This window comes from Olea europaea, chromosome 4, assembly GCF_002742605.1.
Source record: "Olea europaea var. sylvestris chromosome 4, O_europaea_v1, whole genome shotgun sequence".
Classification (NCBI taxonomy): domain Eukaryota; kingdom Viridiplantae; phylum Streptophyta; class Magnoliopsida; order Lamiales; family Oleaceae; genus Olea; species Olea europaea.
This window is the reverse complement of record NC_036240.1, coordinates 3,261,016-3,269,598: the sequence shown is the minus strand read 5'-3', so window position 1 is coordinate 3,269,598 and position 8,583 is coordinate 3,261,016. Positions and strand designations below refer to the sequence as shown.

The window sequence follows — 8,583 nt, the reverse complement described above, 5'->3', positions numbered from 1 at the left end:
TTGAAACAAATAATTGTTCTTTATTTCACATTCTCTTTGATGGAAGTTCAATCGAAAAATATAAAAATTTCAAGTAGAAATGAATTGGAGCACAAATAATTAATAAATTAGGTTTATCTTAAAACCTAACATGTTAATTCTTTTATTACATATAAATAATTAAGGTATTCGTAGAGTTTTTAAAAATTTTGATGCCTAGTCATGTCAAGCTACAACGATAGACTTGTTTGATTTGCAATAGCTGCTGAACAGAGTAACTGTTAAATTTAAGGCCACCATAATTTCCGGTGGAAACTGACTTCTCCATAAACAAGGAAACTACTTAAAAAGATGTAATGTTGAAATAATTGTCCGAAGATCTAACTTTGTTACCTACCCCTGTGGTCGAGTTAATTCATGCAGGTGATGAAGTACATTCTCTATTTTTCGCTATCTTAGCTTGCAACCTCTGCATGAACTTTGGATTAGCTTTAAGTCTCTCTTTGATGATTGAAGTTCCAGCGTCCTCCACCAGTTTCCGAGCTTTACCGGCCTCCTCAATCAACGCAAATAGAGTCCGGAGGCAATCCTTTCTGTTCTCCTCCCGGTGTTCAAACCTGAGTAGAGAACATAATGTTAAAAATAGACAAAAATGTACAGCTTGATAATGCAGAATTGAGGAATAGCCCAAATTCCACAAAGCTGTCAGCAATTAAAAGATACAATTGAAGACTATGGCTGATATTACTTAGTTCAATTAAACTTTATAATTTTCCAAAATAAGAGGAAGTTCCATAGACGAGAATCGGATGCTACATAATTTTACAAGATGTTTAAGCATTATTATAGTCAGTCATTGATGAGAAAAAGCATCACAATATCTACAACTGAGTTACCTCTCACTGGTTATGGTAAGTTCATCTTTTCCTGGATTGTATCGGTTTCCTGCTAATTCTCTTAATCGGCAGAATTGATGCTTTGACAGACCTAGCTCTTTGACAGTAACAGCCAATTTTACTTTTCTATTTTTCGGGTGCCATGCATCACCACCAGGAGCAAAGACCACACGTGTTTGCCACCTAAGAATTGGGCCCTCACCTGGTGGGTCATCAAGATCTTTTTTCTTATCGGGCATAGCAGTCTCATCAAACTGCTTAGGAGCCTCAGCCTCCATCAGCTTAGCACATTCCAATACCATTTGGTCTTCAAACTCCTTAAACAATGCATAGCCTTCTTCAACTTCAAGTTCACCTTTCTCAATCCTATTTGCTATCTCCTCAAACTTCTTTTCCACCTTCTTTTTTATCTTGTCTGAGAAATGTTAAATGATAAAAGTCAACTCAAATTATAAACAGAATCTGAGAACTATTGGAAAAAATTACCAAAATGTTTGTTAGAGGAAAGATGTGCATGTAATGATCCCTGAAATTGTATCACTATGCTACAACCCACAATGTCAAATGCATATATCATTATCATTTCAAACATACTAATCTAGCAAGTTAAAAGATGAAATTAGGGACTTTGAAAATTTAGGACAAGTAAATAAGTTTAGATTAAAGATTGCATGGGAAAGTTTCGTTTGGTCTCAGATTTCAATTATATCACAGGTAACACCATAGGCACATATACAAAAGCCAATTATATAGCAATATAGAGAAACTTCAGTAGCAAGCAAAATCTTATTAGTTAGAGGACAATTACTAAAAACCCATCTGCAGTGTTCCTCATTTTCTTGAGGCTGTTTTGTAATTTATTATGTGTTTTAAGTTCATAAAATGTAGTAATGGAGGTATTTTCATGTATCCTGGAATTAAAACAGAAAAATAGGTAGAACATAACTTTTCACACGAGAAGATGGTCAAATAGACCAAAAGATATATAAAAAATATATTCAGTTTACATCAACATTATAACTCAAGAAAAAAGAGCTATAATGCAAAGGTGCAAGAGAAGAAGAATGGAAGTAAGATTGACATGTCCGAAAAATCAAAGCCTTTTGAAAGTGCAAAATGGTTTTTGATCAATCCAAAAACCGCCATGAAAGATGAAATCAAAGAAAGTTTCTGAATGCGCAAAAAGTAGGAGAAATATTACCAGGTAGAAGTTTGTCCCAGTTAAGCATGTCCTCTAGTATTGCCTCGCATTCCCTAGTATCCTTCAGATGCCCATGTTCGACAGCTTCTGCAATCATGTCATCCCACTTCTTGTCATCCATATTAAAGTAAGGATCACCTGCCATTTTCTTCACCACAATCTCCCTTGCATTGTACAAATCATCAATCTCTTCATCCGTTTCATGACCATCCTCAAAATCTGATTCAAAGTCTTGGTCTTTAACGTTATCTATAGGCTGCATTTGAAGGTCATCCATCAGTTCATCATCTGTGTCATCATGCTTATTAGAAAGACTCCTCTGTAGGATACTCTGAAGGATTAATGGGAGTGCTTCCTCGTTGGCATTCTTGAAGTAGTCCTCTATCTGCACTTTTAACTCTGCAAACATAATATTACAAATAAAGCTGCAAAAAGTTAGTTCCCGCGAAACATATGACATGTTTCATTATCTTATAAGGAAGGAGCCAGTATTAAAAATTCAAAAAAATTCAGATTTATACCCAAGAAATAAAATCTTAATCCTTAAAACATTTTGATTCAAGAAAAATTAGACTAGCAATAGTAAGTCCTTGATGACTCATGGACTGAACCAAGCAGTTCATCAAAAGACAAAATCTCTATATCTTAATTCGGCAAAGGCAGAGCAACACATTGTACAATCTACTTAATCAGTTTTCGAAAAATATAACCACTGGGAGCCTAGTCAGTAAAGCTTGAAACTATTAATTGACTGAGCAATCATAAAAGGAATCCAATCACACTTTCACAATTCCGATTTTCTCCAACGTTATCAATATAGGCATTCCTCAATAATTGATAATAAACAATCTTATTAATCATTTAAAAAAAAAAAAATCCCTTTTCTTTTTGAAAAAATTGAACTTCAAAAGTTACATAGTACATCAAGATACAATGCAGTTTCTCTCGATCTCAAATGTGAATTAGATGAACTAGGAAATAAATCCCACTGTTTCAATATAGAAAAAACTTATTTAAAAAAAATTACGTTTTTCAATCCGTGGGTTCTCACCTTTGTTGGATACATCTTGGACCTCGGCGGCCTCTTGCTTCTTCTCTTCGGTTTGGCCGACGCTAGATTCAGATGAATCCCTGTTCGTCTCGGCTTCTTTCGTGACATCTATTTCAGATGAAAAATATCGGATTCTCGAAGAGAAGCAACTGATTCGCGGTACATTACGAGTGCTGAAATTGGTAATTCCATTGTACAGGATCACACTTTTCGGTTCGTGTTTATGAGAGAAATGGAGAATACGGGCGTAGAGAGAGACATTCCTCAGCAGAGCCCTTCTCATAGTGATACTTCTTTAGGGTTTAGGGTTTCAAGTTTCAATTAAGTTGTTGCGTGTTGTATGACAACTGAGAAACAGGGCCGATCCTCTGATTGTCAGGGCCTAAGGTGAAGTCTGTAAATTAGGCTCCCCAGCGAAAGCAATGTAAATGCAAAAATTCAACAGTATATTACGCGACCCATTGCTAACTTAAAAAACTAGTATTAAAACAACAACCAAATATATTATAGAAAAAGATTTATATTATAAACAATCAAAACAAACAATGTTTCAAACAATTAGTTAAATACTATTCGTCTTGCTGTTTTAGAGGCAAAAAATTAGTTAAATACTATTTCAGGTCCAGAATCTGAAAAAAATATGTAGAAAAATTCAAAGATTTTATCTTGGTCTTCATGATCAAACAGAAATTAATATGAGTTTTTTAGTACTTCTCTAAGTAGAGCTTCATTGTCACATTGAAGAGTTTCACAGTTGAGTTTAAGGGCATCGTAATTGGATTTGAGAAGGCTATCTATCTCTAATTGCTTAGGGGGTGTTCTCTTTGTGTTTCAGTTTTGTGTTTTGAGTTTTGAATTCATTTTGAGTTTTGTGTTTTGAGTGTTTGTTTTGAAATTGTTGAAAATGCGTTCTTTTTGTTAATTTCTCAAAACAAAAAAATAATAATTTTTTTTTTAATTTTGAGAATCACCACAACACCACCTCAAAACACCAAAAAAAAAAAATTAATTTTTATTTATTTTATTTTTTTTGAAATTTTGAGAATCACCACACTATCTCCTCAAAAAAAAAAATTTTAATTTTTAATTTTTTTTGAAATTTTGAGAATCACCACACCACCTACTAAAAAAAAAAAGTGTTTCCCGCGTTTTCAATTTTTTCAAGTTTTACACTGAAAACGCTCAAAACGACAAAAAAGTCGTTTTGTGTTTTCTTCACAAATTTTTTTTCGTTTTCTAAAATTCGTTTTCAAAAACGGGAAAGAGAACACGTTTTCACCGTTTTGAAAAATCGAAAACAGAAAACGACCCGAAAACGGTAAAGAGAACAGGGCCTTAGTCTTCCACCATGCACGGAGGTTTTGGAACCAAACCACCACCTGCTGTAACCTATCATTCTATCAAACTAAGTTATTCAAATTAACTATAAACTATTTTACACATGATAGGAGATAGCATTAGAAAAATTTCCTATATACAGTAAACCTTATTATGTCTCTGCATAGCATTAGGAAAATTTTACTCATGTCTCTGCATTTTCAAGAAAGTAAACCTTACACTATGCATACAGTATATTATCTATATAAATCTAATACATACAGAAAAATTTTATTTTTCTTCTGGAATTCTTGGAAACAAAATTTAAATAATTATGTTCATTAATTTCATATAACTACTCTCCCATTTCAATTTGCGATAAACCTTCTTCCAAGAATTTTAACACAGTAACACTCAATCCTCGCAGTCGTCAACCATTCCTGTTCCATTCCCTTTCCCTTCCCAACTCTTTCCAAGAACATCTCTGAAATTCAATTACAGTATACCCACAGCCCACATAGAATAAAAAGGACCATTTATCAATTAAAATCAAGCCATCAAAATTATAATAAGTAAATGCCTGAATGTAAATGGTAAAAGTGTTGAACTCACTAGGGAAGGGAAATCGAACTTACTCGTTCGACAACAAAAATGCCCAGCCAGTAGCCACTCGACAGAAGGAGGCTACTCGGTGTTTGAACTTTAACTCACTGGGAGTCTGAGACAGTGGCCAGTGAGAGAGACTCGAGGCTCCAGCGAACTGAGCGAACTGCGAAGCCAACTAGCCAAGCCGCGGAGAGGAAATCTGGGATGCTGGAACTGGAAGCGGAAGGAGAAGTCGAGCGAGAGAGACGGTCAGACGGAGACAAGCGCTAGGGGAAATTGAAATTCAATTTGGGACTTCTGGGTAAAATGGATTTCGGATTACGGGCTTGAGCGTGAGAGTTTTGGGCCGCTCTTGGCTGGGCTGCCATTCTTCAAAAAAAAAAACAATTGGGCCAACAATATGAGGTCCCCTTGAATTTTGAGCCTGAGGTGCAGGCCTCATCCGTCTGGCCTCGAGACCGGCCCTGTTGAGAAATGAATGAAATTTTCATAACTCACCCATTTATGTTTATTCCACATTGGTTACTCAGCTTCAATTTATTTCAATTTACTCTTCTAACTTATATTTTTATTTCAATTTTATCATTTAGTCCATAACCTAACTAGTGGAATTCATGACCCAACCTATATTTTTAGCAACACAATTTGGTGTTTTATTATTTTTATTGAGCTATGACAAATTCAATGTATTTCGTACATTACTTATTCATGAGAGTGAATCATGTTCGTTATGCTTGACATCGCTTTACAATCATTATGAACAGTGGATGAATTTTTGTTGCGCCACTTTACAATTAAATTGAGCGTGACCATATTTAAAAGAAAATTAAAATTCAAAAAATAATTCTCTTACACTACTTTAAATGTACATGAAGACACGATAAAAAGCCATAGTTAAGGTGATGTGATCCGGGATATGCCACAAACCACCGGAGAGTTAATGATTGTTGGCGAGAGGCTAAGGACCAATTTGGGCTTAATTAAAGATGTTAGAGTCGGCAAGATGTTTGTTCGAGCCATGGAATTCAAGGTGTTGAAATGTACAAGCCAAGTTCCAAGAGCGATATCGAGCCAGGTTCGGGACTTCAACAAAGTTAATAAAACCAACCAATATCATGATCGAGCTATGGGTTTCAAAATGTTAAAGCTAACAAGCCAAATAACAACTTATATCTTGTTCTTGAAGGTGGAATCATGTTTGGTGCATTGGATTCAAAGTTTTGGACGATATATGGAAAAACAAGTAGTGTGGATTAAAACGGGCATAACTTTTAGGTCGGCTGTCGGATTTTTGGCCCACGAGTACAATCCAGAATCGTCATAAATTTTTGCACAAGGAGGAAGTTTCAAAAATTAAACTTTGCAATTGCATAGTTTAAAAGCCATGCGACCGCATAGGCTATTTTCAAGACAAAATTGAGGCTGACTATTTGTTCATGCGATTGCATTGATTTATACTATGCGACCGTATAGTACAACTTCTAGATGTGATTTTCCAAAATTTGGGAAGTGTTTTATTTATGGTAGAATTCTATTTATTTGACATCTTTTTAATCTTTTAGAGTAATTTTCGTCCTTAATTAGTTTTTCATATAAATTGGAGCTATTATATCAATTGTAACAAGACTTTTGATAATGAAAATTTGAGACTTTTCTCTCTGAAAGCTTTTTGCTTTAAAACTTTGTTCTTCCATGAGCAAAAATCGAACTTATCAAGATTAACCATCTTGTGGCGTTCAACAAATTGGATGTGATTTATATAATTATTTGTAATCAAAAGGTCCTTCATAGCGTGTTTCTTGTTTGGTTGTTTGGTTCGTAATTATTGGGTCAGATCCAAAATTTCAGGTAAAATTCATAATCTTGCATAATCAAGAGGTCAATAATTTAATATATTATTAGTTGCTTGGTTCCAATATTGTGGATTGAATTCAAAACCTCGATTCTTGGTTTTCTTGGGATCTAGTTCAATATCTCGTCAGTTTCGTAATGTTCATTGCTACGCGGGTTCGCATCATAAGGTATACATAATATATAGTAGAGTAATTGTGTAAGACACGATCTTTTCCAAAAAAAAAAAGAAAAGTGTTTGTTAAAATTAGAATTATAGTTAAAGAAGTTAATTCTTCAAGAATTGCATTGTTAAATTTGAAGTCTCTTAAAATCTTTGCTTTAACATGAGAGTGGAGATACTAAACTCATTCATGCCCTCGTTTGATTCTCATTCTTATAAGAATGAGAATAAAAAATATAGCCGTTTCGAGACCCACACAAAAGAGAGGAAGTCAAATATGGTTCCTTGATGTAATGGATAATGATCTTTTTTTTTTTTTTTTGCCAAAAAATGAGAAACAAATGGGCCCATGATATTAAAAAGGTACCCTTGTTTGAGCTCCATTTTCAAATCACATATTTTCCTATAAAATAATTTTATATGTATATCAAAATTTTTCTTATTTTTTAAAACTATTTTTAATTACACATTCTTCAAACAATACTATTTCAAAACACTTTTTTTTTTTCCAAAAATGGGGCTCAAACAAGGGCAGCTTTTTTATTTTGGTGTCATTCTTTTCATTTCTTGTTTATATGTTTGATTCATTATTCAACATAAGCTAGTTCACATCAATTTATTTCCACTTCTAGGACTAAATTGACACAATTCGTAATTGAAAATTATTAGGGTGTGTTTGAATGGAAAACTTTTCGTGGAAAATTGCCTTTTTTCACCTGAATTTCAACTTTTGGTGTGTTTCATTACAATTTTTTCCATGAAAAATATTTTATTGCCTTCAAAAATATATCCAATTTTCCTATTTTTGAGGTTAACATTTTTTTTGGGAGATGTGGGGTTTTTTCCTCAAAATAGGGAAACTATATTCTTTTCTAGCAAACATATTTCATGCCAATCAATCACTCTTAATAAATTAGCAGTGTCTCGTACGATATCTACATTGGGTGCGAAACGATCATCGGAATTAAAACTCTGAATTCTTTCATGTAATTTTGTACTAACTTAATGTCCTAAACATGTCAATTGCTCTCAACTTAGTCAACCAATCATGTTAATGTATTAAGGAAAAGGGATAATTGTAGCAAAAGCCCTAGACCTTCGAAACATTGGCCGACTGTTCCCAAACTTTTTATCTATTGCAAACGTCACTCTTAATCTTTTCAACCGTTGCATGTGAGGACATTTTGAATGGTTTCCAGAAAATTGTCGTTAGTTGACTACCAAAATTAAATTTAACCACATTTTAATAAATTTAAAAAGGGCAAAAAAATAAATTTCTATCTATAACATTAAACAATTATAAAACTTAAATCAAACCCCCCTCATCCCTTCCCAAAAAAATAAAGAAAAAAAATGAAAAAAGAAAAAGAAAAAGAAAAATATATCTTCTTCTTCTTCTCCACCCCATACTCATCTTTCCAACCCCTCAACTCAAAACCAGAAAAAATGAACCTGCCATCGCTATTGAGCACCACTGCTTGCTACCTTGGTTCCAACTAATTGGAAGAACTACCTTGAT

At 33.8% G+C, this 8,583-nt stretch overlaps 1 protein-coding gene across 3 annotated transcripts; it reads right to left on the bottom strand.

Annotated features, from left to right (window-relative positions):
• Positions 1-203: 203 nt before the first annotated feature.
• Positions 204-5,339, bottom strand: LOC111393304. 3 transcript variants are annotated; one of them, XM_023018768.1, is made up of 5 exons: positions 5,057-5,339; positions 3,128-3,509; positions 2,077-2,475; positions 876-1,290; positions 204-596 (listed from the first exon to the last, which is right to left on the bottom strand). In XM_023018768.1, exons 2-5 carry the CDS (start codon positions 3,408-3,410, stop codon positions 395-397), a joined length of 1,299 nt encoding a protein of 432 aa, XP_022874536.1. In that variant the 5' UTR covers positions 3,411-3,509; positions 5,057-5,339; the 3' UTR covers positions 204-394. The 3 variants fall into 3 exon arrangements, with proteins under 3 accessions (XP_022874536.1, XP_022874535.1, XP_022874534.1); XM_023018767.1 differs by having other exon boundaries at positions 3,128-3,521; positions 5,080-5,339; XM_023018766.1 differs by having other exon boundaries at positions 5,080-5,339.
• Between the last annotated feature and the right edge of the window lie 3,244 nt (positions 5,340-8,583).